The sequence below is a fragment of the Anser anser genome, assembly GCF_964211835.1.
Source record: "Anser anser genome assembly, chromosome: 5".
Taxonomy (NCBI): Eukaryota; Metazoa; Chordata; class Aves; order Anseriformes; family Anatidae; genus Anser; species Anser anser.
Genome location: NC_139725.1, coordinates 64,306,418 through 64,320,538, shown reverse-complemented (window position 1 = coordinate 64,320,538; position 14,121 = coordinate 64,306,418). Strand labels below are relative to the sequence as shown.

The window sequence follows — 14,121 nt, the reverse complement described above, 5'->3', positions numbered from 1 at the left end:
CAACTTCACTGAGTTTTGCCTCATTTGGGGGCTTGAGTATTTCTTTAATGACTCCATAGTGACTATCCCCTCTGTAAGCATGGAAATGGCACACTTTTGACAGTTGGAAATTAAACTCTGAGTCAAACAAACAGTTACACATTAACTTCATTTTTCACAAAAGTAGTTTGGTCAAATTTAGTAAGACAGATACATGAACAAATGCTAGCTATATAGATCAGTTTTCTGTTTGTGTGACAGGAAGGGTCAACATCCATGCAGCTATACCTAAGAGGCTGAGACATCCACTTGTGGAAAGGGCAGGCTGAAGAACGTAAGGCAATTTTCTGTAATTTTCCCTACCAAAAATCTTATAAAAATCCTGACCCTGAATAAAGTCTTGCCACTTCTTCTAGTCAACCATTGTCTCGTTCATTCAGGTTTCACCACCCATATTGTGGGAGAGAAAGAAAATTGTTCCAGTTCGATTTTCCATTGATTTGTTGCTCACTTTGAAGCAAGAGATCATTTACTAACATCACAAAACGTTCCAAGTCACTTACAGAAAGAAGTCTGTCTGCTGTTGGTCTCTTCTTTGGATTTTTTGTAAGTGCAATTTTGACAAAATTATGGAATGTTGATGACCTTAAAGGAAAATGAGGTTTTATATTTAATTTTTCAGGAAGATCATTTCGATTTTAACACAGAAACTAGACAGATTACAAAAGGATGCACTAAGTTAGAATGCTGTCCAAGTACCTCAATGCATCTCAGGTTTGAATAATTATGTTACCAAGTTAACAAAATAGGGAAAAAAACACATTTGATTAATGGAACTTGCATGAAAAATGTTTTGGTAGGATACAGAAAAGAAACTAAGCACATATGTTGCTATTTAAACTTTTTCCAGTTTCAACTGTTACAGAATTAGGTAGCAAAAGTAAAAATTGTGAATTAGGTACCTAGCAAACCCTCAAAATCCAAGCAAACCTATCAATTTCACTGCTCTTAGCAACAGGAAGGAAAATAAAATACAAAGTTCTAGACAAAGACTCAATTTACTCTTTAAAATATTTTGTTGCTATTTCCAGAACGATTTAGGTAAATTTGAAGTACGATTCGATGTTATAACTGGACCTACAAATTTTCAAGCATTTTTTTCCAGTTGCATTTGTGTTAGTGTAACTTCTGTGGACAACATGAGTCCAAGCACACTTGACTTCAAATCATGTTAAAAAACACATTTCCTCTTCTAGTTTTAACATCTACAATCGGAGAAGTAATGCACGTTGACTGGCTGCGGTTACAGCGAGCAGTTTCGATTCAGGAGACAAACATTTAGAAGCGTTTTCTCCCTTCCTCTAGCACACACCTGTCTACCCAAATACCTCAAGGTAAAAAGATTTTATAGCAAAATTGCAAGCAAAAAATCCAGAATTGTTTTGATAATAAAACATGAAAATTAATATGAAAATAAAATGTTATTAAGTACGACACAAAATCCTGCAGGCACTAGGAAGGTATCACAAGTTGAAGGAATTATCGCAGAATGTAAATTGGCAGAGGCACATACTTCAAGAAAGGATTAAACAATTACCTGTCCCATTAACAGTGGCAAATACCTTATAAATAGGAATTAAAGGGAAAGGATAAAAATAGCTTTTCTTCCTAAGACCCAAGAAGGGAGATTTCACATCCACGTTGATCACTGGTAGGGGGCAATTCACAAAGTAAGACTGTCCCGTCCCATACTGCTGGTTTTCTGCCACGTCAGCAAATACTGGCTGCTGGACCTCAGTTCTCTCTCATTTGTTTTCACATTGCAACAACCGACTGGCTGTTTCTCAGTGAAACAACTTCTGGGTGAAATCACCTCTCTGAGTTACTGAGTTTAAAACTAGCCCACACTATTTGTCATGCTCCATCTTCAATAATGACAAATCATTTTCTCATTTTATCTGCAAAATATTGAACAAAGGAAAGGGTTTAACCTACCATTTTGCTTTTTCCTTTAGCTTTGGTGGTTGAAAGTTACTTTTTGACATTAAAAACAAGGCCCTAAAGGTAAAGGAAGAATAATGTCATCATACGGTAAAAAAACCCAACAAATTATATATATATAATATATATATATAAATATAATATATATATATTTCATTCCAACATCTGAACACTTTAAATTTATAATTCATGATAAGAATCATTCTGGTGAAACTGGATTATAGTCTATACTGTGTTAGAGGACAGATGCGATGAAGTTGTTCATTTTCTTATCCTTAAATAAAATCTTTTTAATGCCATGCATAATCTTGTTAAACCTAAGGCTATGGGTTTCTTTAGCGATTTACTCTACCTGTTCTTAATCACAGTGTTACTGACACTATGAATTTCTTTTGTTAAATTAAAAGATTACAGTTTATAATTTCAATTCTAAATTTAAGTCTTTGGCTTCAGACTGGTATCTTAAAAACAGACATAGCTCATGCAGAAAGCAATTGATGAAGGAATACTAGTGTGGGTTTCTAAGTCTGAGCTATGAAGAAGGCTGAAGTGTATCGTAACAGCCCCTGCTAGGACTGAAGAGGATGTGGAAGGTAAGCAAGCTCCGCTGCCAGCAGACCTCATGGGGTGCAGATCGAACATGGGTGGCTGAAGCTCCGCAAGCTCAATGGCTGTTATGCCGACCGCCCAGATATCGCAGAGCTGGTTGTATCCACCGTTCTTTTCCACTGCCGCAACTTCTGGGGCCATCCTTTAAAAGCAAAGGCATCGTTCAGTCAGCGCATACAGAAGAGAACCAAATCTGAATCACTGCCTGCATGCAGGAGTCACGCAGCACTTTATGTAATGCTAGTGCAGAAAACCCCACAAAGGACACAAGGCAGGCAGAAGCCTGCTGTCGCCTCCCCAGCATCAGGGGAGAAAAGAAACACAGAGGTTGCGTGTTCTGCCTAAGGTTGTGAACTTGCCAGCAAAGCTAGGAATAGAACCTGAGTCTCATGATTCCTGGCGAAATGCTTTAATGACCAGATAATCTTCCTGCCCTGAGTCCTCATGCTGCACCAGGATAAGGAGGGCAGCAAACAATTAGAAGCCGTTGTCTGAATTAAGCTGTATGAACGCAGTCAGTCTATACTAAGAATATCGCCCTGGAGAAAGGCATCCTAACTGCACCACAGTAATGCCAGAATTCAAAGGCAGTTACATTTGCATATTCATCCAGCTCAAGATTTACACTGATAAGTTAGCATATTAAAAGCTGTCTTGCACAGAAATTAGGTACTAGAGATGATTAAAAGATAAAAATCTTTTTCTTTGCAATTTCTTCTGCACAGCAGAAATCTGAAAGACATCATTTAGCTTATTCACTAGAAGAATAAGAAGCTGGCGAGAAACTAAATGACCATTGCATATCTGGAAAAAAGGGGAGAATGTTTTGCATTAATAAAGTTGAGAGAAATCTGAGGCCTCAAACACCAGGTAGATTATGTTACAGCAACGGACCAGCTACAGTCAGCGGTTCCCAGACTTCTACTCTTCGTCATTTTACTTGGAAGAAAGCGAATGTATTCATTTGCTATATATACATATATTTTAAAATACATGCATATTCTTCTGTATTTATTTACTTATTTATATACACATACTTCAGCATGTGTATTTTAGAATTCTTGGCATGATTTGTAAATACAGACTTAGCTTTGCATGCAATCATAGAAATGGAAGTAGTTTATTACCAGTAAGGGGTACCAATAAACGATTTCCTCTTTGCAATGGTGGCTGTTATTTTTGCTGCTACACCGAAGTCAGCTGGAAAATGAAATTATCATATATTTAGAAATTTAGATTTTAACACTCCAATTCAATTCTAGGAAGTATCATATTATGAAAAAGCACTAATGCAAATTAATGCAAATTAAAAATTCATTAAGCTTCAACAGTTAAAGATTAATAATGAGATCAGCTAATTTCTACACTGACATGATTTCAATTTAAGAAGAGTCGTTTCTATGTACAGCTCACTCATGATCCTGTTCCTCTCCTAGCTATTTTTCCCATCTCACAAAACAGCAACCAAGCAACCTCACAAAATTTAGTGGGCATTTAGTTTAATATTCTAGAGGAAAAATAGCATCATGCTTTGGAAACGGTTCTATTTCTGTGTTATTACAGAGGAACTGTGGGGGGCCATCTGTTCTTATTTCTGGAGATTCTGTCTAGGGGACAATTATCCCTTACTCTGAGAGCTGCAGATAATCAGGTGGTCTTGCAGAGCCAAATACCATTTAAGTCCTGTTTTGTTTTTATTGTATTTGTAGTACGATAGCTGGAGGATAACTGTGGACAAATCTAACTAGCTTAGCAGGCAAAAGGAAGGTATCAGTGTGTGACCCAAGTTTAATGGAAGCTCCTACCAGTTTCAAGGTTTTACTTTTTTTTTTTCCTTTTTCTTTAAAAAAAGCTGTACTTTCCTAGCGTAGCACTCCTATGCCACCACAGGGGAGTAAGCACGCTGAACCACACAGCTTTTCTGAGGAGCAGCAATGCAGCTAAGCAGCTACCCCAGTTTCAACACCAGACACAGTAAGATGATAAATATCTCGTGCTGTCTCCCAGGATGTCTGCTTGTGCACGTAGGCTGCTCTAAAGAGAGGCAGCAGACAGGCGGACGGGGTTTTAGAAGGCAGTGTGCTCAGATGAAAGATTCAGGCTGCCTGAGCTCCCCTGAACATAAAGCATCACTGGAGAAAGCCAGCAATACAGATCTCTTCCGAGTGTTCATCTGTGGGCCCCAGAGTGCTTGCAAAGGAGGAGAGTTTCCTCATCTCCACATGTGTGGAAGTGCCCAACATCACACATCGGAGGCGCAGCCAGCAATGGATCCTGTGTTGCCACAGGCTGCCAGGCTCAGGAGAAGCTATCTCACTACAGGAGAACTGTCATTCTGGCTAGGAACAAACACATCAACATCCGGGTAGCCCCAGCCTGACAAATTCCAGGGAAACCTGGGAGGCTTCAAGGCCTGCTGGTTTTAAAAAACAATTATCTGTTACTTCTTGACAGAATGCAAAACTTCTTATCTCATACGTACACCTATGGATCCACACTTTCTGTTGTCAACTACTGCCCTAGTAGCACAAGTAAGAACATTCCACAGTGCGATGTGGAAGGTTTGTGGTACAAGAGAACAATAACTAATAAAATTGGCTGCACTAATATAGGAGATTTGCTGCATTATGCATTATCATTTATTGCAACCTCAATCTTGGCCAAACATGTGCTGCGCAACACAAAGACAAGGCCTTGTAAAAGCTGAATATTCTCATCAGGAGGTAGGGTCTCTACATTATGGTTATTTTTTTGTGTGTTTCTGCCTTGTAGGAGTGATAAAAGACAACTTGCCAAATCAATGGTCAATAATCAAAAAACTCCTATTTGCTTTCTGTCTTACTAATAAATTCAAGCAACTTACCTAATTTGACATCTCCATGGTCTGTTAGTAGAATATTTGCACCCTAAAACATAATAAATAGAAAATTAAAATATTTCATCAGAAATATTTTTCTGCGCTAGAAAGTTCAAGATAAATTTCTTTAAGTTCCAAGTTACCTTTATATCTCTATGCATTTTGCCCTTCATATGCAAATAAGCAAGACCCTGGAAATAAAAGAGACGTAACACTTCATCATTTCTGCCATTCGTTCACATACTGCAAAGCCACTCTTATTTAACAAATTTGAATTACTCAATGTACTTTATTTCAAAGTTCAAAAATTTGAGATTTGCAGCTAAGAGGTATGCTGGATTCTGTTCCTCATCTCTCCCAGCCCTAGCCAACACACGTGAAGACTTGTTTAAACCAGTCACGGTCTAGCATTTTACATACGGATATGTGTATTTTCAAAACAAGCCTCAAGATAAATCACCATTTTCCTTTACTAAAATTAGCTATATTTTTGAAGTCCTGAAGGTTTCAACAAACAGGTGTTTAGTTTTTGAGCTGCCCTTCCAGCAATACCAGTTCCTGCAGCAACAGGAGATCAGGAACAGAACTCCCAAGCAGATTTGTCCATGGGTCTACACCCCCGCCTCTGGCAGTGACGAGTTCAGCCACCGCTTCAGGGAAAGGTGTGCATCTTCGTGATTCTCTTATGCAATTATTCATAGATGCAGCAGGGAATAAAAAGTTCCTTTAAGAAACATGCTGCCTGCATCATCTTATCTTTATATTTCTACAATTATTAGCAATCAGAAAATGAAACCGTTTTAGTCATTTGATTGTAATGTTTTTCCTCTACAAACGATTATAATTTAATGCCACAGGTCAAGCAGGCAGTTTAAAATGTGCCTTTTTTTTATGTTTATTTTAAATTACCCAGGGACTTACCCTTGCTTGCTAGGTATTAGCTGCTTTCTGCAACGAGATTCAGAACTTTGTCCTAAACACTTTCTGCACTGAATCACTGTGTTAGAACAATGCATGAAAATAGCCTAGACAGCACTGTGGTCACAACCTGCAAAGACCTGTCTTCCATAGTCTCACTGAAACCAACAAGATCACCAAAGAGACAGGAACAGGACTGAGTTTTAGCATTTTGGCCTTGTAATGGGATCCACAGAGACATCTACTCCTGCATAAGCTCCTTTGCAAATTACATTGCAAAAGAATCATAGAATGGTTTGGGTTGGAAGGGACTTTAAAGGTCATCTAGTTCCAACCCCCCTGCCATGGGCAGAGATACCTCCCACTAAATCAGGGTGCTCAAAGCCCTATCCAGCCTGGTCTTGAGGAGCACTGCTCTGACAATGATTCTAAGCAAATATTTGCACTACATTACTGTATTTCTTGCTCTTTTTTATGTATACAATATAGAAACTAACAGATTAACCCTGGTCAATTGGTCTCAAGTAGATTTCCAATCCTTGCAAATAGAAGCAACGGTACTGAATCATTTTCTGCAATGACTCATCTTCCATATTTACTTTCTGTGCACAGACTATCACACAAGACTTCATCATACACCTGCAGAAGTACAGTACCTGTAAAGTTTCTCTGCATACGTATGCAATTTGTAACTCTGACAGAGGTCCTGTTACTGAAAACAAAGATTAAAAAATACGTAAGTCTACAGCCTGTAACATATAAATAACATTGTGAAGCAGCCAAAAAAAAATCTATTGCCGTGAAAGTTAAAGATCTTTTTTACAAGGACTGTATTTTACATTCAGCTGAAAAGAGGGTTTTGTTTGTTTGTTTTACAGAAAGCCTTTCTGTAAAAAAACAAAAACAGCACAGCAACAGAAGACAATACCCACAGCGAAAAGAAAACTTGTTTGACAGAAATCTAATTATCATTTTAAAAGTGACTTCACAGCAATACAATATCCTGTACTCTGGGAAACGTAGAAAGCAATAAAAATTACTTCTGCTAATTTTCTAATATTAGCAACAGCCGTGTTTTATAGTAGGGGGCCATGGGACTTAGAATTGTTTTAAAGCTGTCTGAAAAATAGTAGGAAAAAAGGTAGAAAGCTTTGGTACTCAAAAACCCCATGTTGTCATTTAAAGGCAAAGCAAGTTTCTGGACTGCTTTTTTAACAACTCCAGTAAATCCTTCTACAGAGTCAACAACTCTAGGTTAGACCTGAGAGGTGAAAATAATAATAGAAGAGTGGTACGGTATTGTACAAGAGGAGAGATAAAAGGTCTTTTTTATCCTTTAAAGATCAAATTTAGAGATTTCTCAGTAAAATCTGCTTCTTCATAGCATGCAGAGTCTCCACATCTAAATAGAACGATTTCTAGCTGTGAACTTCTTATAGGTCTTTTTTTCCAGTACCTTTAGAGAGAGGAGATAAACTACTACTGCATACTGACATTCACGACACTGGGCTGACAGAAGGCAACTAAAGACGCAGACGAGCTCACAATGTACAGCAACTGTAGTTACCAAAGAGCTCTCCACTGGAATAAATCAAGCTCTTGTTACCTAAGTATCACAGAGGGAAACGAACAGTGTGATGATTAAAAGATAAAGCATGTTCTGGCCTAGAATAGCAGGATATTAGCACAAAGTGACTGTTTCCATGTTGAGAAGTGCTCTCGACAAAATCTGTTGACTGTAGCTAAAAAACACTGTTCATTTCTTAAGAAAAAACACATGTAGTGCTGGCTAGTACCAACCATTCCCTGCTAGTTTCCTTTCAAATTTTCCTCTTTGCATAAACCTTTCAAAGGGTACAAACGTAAAGTAATTTTCAAAGTACCATGGTAAATATCTTGGAGGGATCCCCCACCGCAGTACTCCATGCATATCCACAGCTTTTCACGGCTATCAAAAAAAGAAGTTAAAAACACAGACATCAGAAGCTGATTGATCTGTATGCAGAACACAGTTAATAATGATTATTTAAATTGTTTTCTATCGGCCTTGATCGCCCTTAGTTAAAAACATACACTCTGATACATGACTAGCAGTTACACGTTTCGCATGTTATTAAAAATCTCAATATAAATTCTCACCTATCAAAATGAAAATTTTATGCCAAAATCACTGACAAGCTTTTAACTGTTATCAGATCTAAAAGATGTTACTTTAACCCTGACCTCTTAACTGCAAGGAAGAATGTGTAAACACCTGAGGTTTACCTTCTAACAGCATGAGTACATTAGATAAGCATACTAAACTCACAGTTTCAATCCGAAATTGAAATTACCTAATTGTATCTAAAAAATTCTTCACAGCCTCCAAAAGGAGTGTTGGGGATTTAGAAATCCAGCTATTTTCCAGTTGAAGTCCACTTGGGCTGTACAAATTACTCAAAAAAATGCAGTCCTCCATGAAATCCAAAGATGAAGCCGTGTAGAAAGAGACCAAATTGGCAAAGTGGTGATATATATTCCCACAGAGCCAATTGATAAATGGCATTGTTCCACAGAAATGGAAAATATTCCCCAACTTTCTGTATAACGTTTAACGTGCGCACTTGAAGATGTGGCCAGCTGGCATCACCTTGCTCTCAGTACGTCGCATCTGTCGCACCAGAGCTATGAAAAATGTTATTACCAGCAGCCCAGATTTAGTGTGTTTTGCTCTTACAAGTCACTGGCTATCCTTGCACAGCACACAATACTGCCATTAAATTAAATACCTAAACGCAATTCTACTCTAGATAACAGTGAGCTTGCTTTATAGTAGAAGTGATAAATGTTTAAAATCTGCCCAGCAAGAGAGTAGGATTGGATATGTTGCAAGAGTCTCTAAGGGAAAAGTTTCTTTCTGTTCCTAGTGATAAAAATATTCCAGCCTTTTGGCCAGCAGAGAAAACAAAGTATTAGTCACTTTTTTTCTTTTTTACTTTTTTTTTTTTTAAGCCAGATGGGAACTGAAGGGAATTCAGCATAGAGAAGAACAATGAGAGAGGATATAAGTAATAAGCCAGACTGAGATTGTCCCAGGAAAGAACCAGACAAAATGTAGGTAATACAGTGGGGTTTACCTGAGATAGCTCCCAAAATAGGCGACTATGTTGCAGTGTTTGCATTCTTTAACCATATATATTTCTTGCTGTATCAATGAAAAGTCATCTCCTGAAAAACAGGAAATAATCACAGTTACGTCACACAAAACTGAACTTTGAAAGAGACCTGAAAGTGTGTACGACACTCATAAAAACAAGCCTTGGGCTGGGATAATTGCTAAGCCCTTCACAAGGGTTTTCTAGCACATCAGCCTGTTCAGTAACAGCTATTCTACATACACCAGCCTTTCATGTTCCACTCTTTATGACCTGCTTTGCATGAGGCACAAATATCTCTTGAAGACCAACAGAGAAAGGCTGGCCTGGCAGCCTGATCCCGATCGATCAGCTGAGAGCTCAGCAAGCACAGAGTGCTCTGAATTCACCGGAGGGTCCCCCAGAGGAGCACGACTGAGGCCTCTGCAGCGGCCCCTTCACGGCTCCCAGGCCCACCCAGCTCCACTGGACACGGTGTCTGCAGCACGAGGGTCCCAACCACAGACTGAAATACTGTGGCAATGTAACTCCAGAGTCCCCCAGCTGAAAGCGAGAGAAAACACGCACCGTAGGCTCGCCATTAAGAATCTTTCATTTCAAAATGCCTCTGAGGCAGCATACGGCCTGCACGCCCACTCAGCCACCGCTGACTCAGAAGAGAAGCGCAGAGCCCTCAACACCGGCTGCCTTGTTGTGAGAGCAGTTTCTGATTAGGACAGCTACATAAGCACATTTACACATTCTACACAGCTTTTGCAAAAAGAGCCCTGTGCTTAAAAACACATTATGGACAGCGCAATAGCCTAGCACGTTCCTAACACATTAATTTAAAAGGGTAAAAGCCTAAAAGCTATCATAAGCTCAGAAAGATATAATTTTATAGCTGCAATGAAGGCAAGAAAAATATCGAGCCCTAGGAAAAACGCTGGTGTACATTTATTAAGTCCCATGGGCAGAATTTCCACACGGGATGCAGAGCTCAAAGGTGGCAGATCTGCGGGCCCATGGCTCAGGGCAGGCCGAGGGAGGTGTCCGCGGCCCGGCCCCAGAGGCTCTCCCTCCCTGTGAGGGGCACTTCCCTGCTACCCCATAACGTAACGCCAGCACAGGCTGACAGCCTGGCAGCCTGCCTCTGGGGAACAGCACCGCAGGAACCGGCCGACCGGGCCCTCGAAGGCGTCTGCCCGCCTCGTGGTCATGCAAGCGGATGCTATTACCTTTGTTCTTCCTTTGGCACGAACAAAACGCCTGTTACAGCTTGCAGGACACGAAAGACTGCAATTTAGATAAAGGTCTTGGGTTTTAGATAAAATGCTGCTTCCGAAAATGTGGCAACTACCATGTCCTCTCATGATAAAAAAAGAGCTTCGTATGTTTATTTTTGTTTCAAGTTTGATTAGTGAAACTGATCTCCTAATATCAAGCCGGGGATGCGGAAGCAGAAGTACAGCCCTATACTGCTGCCCTTAATTTACGTGATTTTGACAAGTCCAAGAGGTCTCAAGTACTGCTATAAATTCTGTTTGGATCCCTAGTGTGTTTATTTAAAAAGTAACAGCGTAGCTAATATTCTTAATAACCTCTTTAAAAAATCGATGGTTTTATGGGCTGTGCTTCAAGCAACTTCGCCGAGCGATGGAGTCACCAAGGAGACCACACCTGAGGGTCTCCTGGACAGACTTTCCACCCGTGCTGGCTGGACCCACAGCCAGCCAGGACTGACGTCCTGCCCCATGGCACTGGATATCACGGTAGAAATCATGTCTACTTACACACGCTCAGCTGGTGCGTAGATGTTTACAGATCTAGTAGTGAAAGAAGTGTCCGTTTGCTACAATGATTTTCAAGTGATCGCAACCTTTAGGATTTTTACTTAAGAAAATAACCACGAAACACAAAGGTAGTGAGGGAGGAACACATTTGCACAAACACAACCCTGACTAACTTCAGTAAATCCTTAAGGGCTTCTTGAAGTTGAGTTGTGTGGAGAAAGACTTCACTGGGGAAGGAAAATATTAGTAGAGGAGTTTAAAACAGACTCTTGACATTTGAAACATGAGCAGTTATTTTTTGGGAATAATGAAAAAAGGAAAAGGCAACACAAACTAGGCAATCAAATTTAGCACAGGCTTCACACTGTGCTTTACGGGTTACCTTTCAACTATAGCTTTGCTTGAACTCAAGCACCCTGCCTATAAACAACTGCTATGAACAAAGGATTGTGAGTTTGATCCAGGTGGATTAATCCCTTCTATTTCTGTGACAAATTTCCACAGGGAAACCGGTAAATACTCACAGGAGCATTTTAAAATTAAAGAAGTTTTTCAAGAAAGTCAAATCTGAGCAAGTGTGAAAGCAAAAAACTCCCACCCCACACCAAAGAAGGTACCACCTTTCTCTAATACTGCCAGCTGTCCATGAGTTCAGAGAATTGAATCCCAAATCTTCAAATCAAAGATCTTTGGTATGCAAGAAGCAGCATTTCAGAACAGCTAAACACTGCTACATGAACATCATGATCAAGAAGCATTCCTGAAACAGCAAAAAAAATGTAGGAAGCATCTTGAATTGCCCTTCAATGGCACATTGATTGGGCTGTCTAGCGTGGAGCAACAAGAACTTCAGCTGTAAAAACTGTAACTAATAGGGGAGAAAATGAAGGAAATACGGTGATTTGGGCTAGAAAGAACGATGGTAGACGAGATAACAACCTTCACACACATAAAAGATATCTGTGGAAAAATAAAAACAACAGGAATAATCTATTCTGTTGTTCTAAAATGGGACAATTAGAAATGGGCTTAAATTGCCTTAACCTACAACCCCTGTAGAGATGAAAAGCTTCTCCTACCAAAGTGACGATGAAGCGCTGAACTCAATGCATGGAAAGCCGAGAAATTTCCCACCAGTGGGGAAAAAAAAACAACAAAACCACTGAACAAGTACCCATCAGGAGTGACTTAGGCTGATCCTACCTTTCAGAAGAGGAACACAGAAAAGGTGACCTCCGTGCAATTAATAAATGGAGAACCTACGCAAGAAATGGGGTAACCTACAAAAAAGGGAATAAAAGAGGGATTTGGGCATGGGCTGAATGTGGGCACAGGGCTGACAGAAAAGTAACAAACAGATGGAAGAAAGAAGAGACGTATCGACGAGAAAAGTCTGGCAAAATACACAGAAAAAGATTCTGAAAGATCAGACTCAAAGATAGGAGAGAAGATGTATAGCGCTTCAAAGATGACAAGAATGAATTCAAAACAATGGAATTCAGAGTTTCCAGGCAGCTGGAGTATTAATCTTGGCAAGAGATGCTGGAATAGGGCAAAAATTAAATATCCTTGGATAGCATGAAAATAAAGAAGACAGTAAGACGAATTTGTAGAAAATACTTCATCAAGAAGGAGACAGCAAGATAAGTGCAGTTAGATCAAAGGTGACAATATATCCACACAAAGAGATTTTCATCTGTTTTAGTCATCAGAGATCGCTTGATGCTAAATAACGTGGAATTGGAAAAATGTACTTTTTGTCTACTCACATGTTTGCAATTATGGGTTATGTGGCATGCTGAGCAAAAACGTAGTTTAGGGAGCTGCTGTAAATCACACCAGCAGCACGGTGACTCACTACAGCGCGCTACTATTATGTAATTCTACCTCTCTAATGAGACATGCAGGACACAACGGAGGGTTACAATGGAATATTCTCCCCCGATCAGGGTCCGTGGTCAAGGCTGCTCTGCTCGGCACAATGAGCCGCTTGTCCGCCAGCACAGCTGGTGGGGAGGACGACTACTGGAACTCGCAGCCCCATCCTCTTGTGTTGCGAGCAGATCAGATTTCAGCAGCTAAGCAAGGTAGGGCCTGGTGAATTCACGATAAATCCATATTTAAGCGGGAGATCACTGGCAAAATTGACGGTCCATTAACACTCGTGAATTACTCCGTTTGCAGACACCAGTTCTCACCTGGTACAGGATGTCCTGCCAAGCTCTCTTAAATGCTCGGTCTGGGACCGCACGCCCCGCTCTGCAGCACGGGAAGGACCCGATGGCTCTAGTGCCTATCATGCAGCGCTGCTAGGTCCTCTGAGCATGCCTGACCTTGATAGTTTGCAAGCAAGTTTGTTCCTGGTCTTATTTTCATGTGCTCCGCTGACTGCTTTCAGTGGGCCCATCCTGTCAAAAAGACCCAGGGGCACCCCTCACATCTCCTCCTGGGTCAGCTGAGATCCACTTTTTTGTCCAGGAGGCTCCTCAGGGGAGAATTTCAGAGCTATTGTTTTAAATTGGTTTCTTCGGCATTACTTCAGAGCTGCATCACAGGGCTGATACCAAGAGGGAACAGAGGGAGGGACAGGCAGGCAGCGCCCAGGCCTTGCACACAACTGGGAAGAGAGAACTGACGGCATTTGGAGATGCTGACAGTGTCACGAAGGGTGGGACAGAAGTGATTACAGAGAGACAGACCAGACCTCCGTGGTGCCAGCCCGCCAGGCAGCGCTGTATACTCCTGGCCGCCCAGATGTGCTCAATGGGCACGCCAGGCTGCCTGGCAGGAGGCGCGATGGGTGTTCACAAGCTGGCCCCGGCAGCCTCCCCTGGAGGCTTCGCTGTACGTA

At 40.6% G+C, this 14,121-nt stretch overlaps 1 protein-coding gene across 3 annotated transcripts in view; it reads right to left on the bottom strand.

Annotated features, from left to right (window-relative positions):
• The window catches only part of MAP4K5 (mitogen-activated protein kinase kinase kinase kinase 5), a 69,467-nt gene that overhangs the window by 24,819 nt on the left and 30,527 nt on the right, over nucleotides 1-14,121 (bottom strand). For all 3 annotated transcript variants that reach the window (XM_083839191.1, XM_083839189.1, XM_083839190.1), the window contains exons 3-11: nucleotides 9,481-9,571; nucleotides 8,248-8,312; nucleotides 7,021-7,076; nucleotides 5,590-5,637; nucleotides 5,453-5,495; nucleotides 3,717-3,789; nucleotides 2,600-2,731; nucleotides 1,975-2,037; nucleotides 543-624 (exon numbers count right to left, since the gene is read on the bottom strand). In XM_083839191.1, coding sequence (XP_083695317.1) covers nucleotides 543-624; nucleotides 1,975-2,037; nucleotides 2,600-2,731; nucleotides 3,717-3,789; nucleotides 5,453-5,495; nucleotides 5,590-5,637; nucleotides 7,021-7,076; nucleotides 8,248-8,312; nucleotides 9,481-9,571 — 653 coding nt within the window. The remainder of the gene's footprint in view (nucleotides 1-542; nucleotides 625-1,974; nucleotides 2,038-2,599; nucleotides 2,732-3,716; nucleotides 3,790-5,452; nucleotides 5,496-5,589; nucleotides 5,638-7,020; nucleotides 7,077-8,247; nucleotides 8,313-9,480; nucleotides 9,572-14,121) is intronic.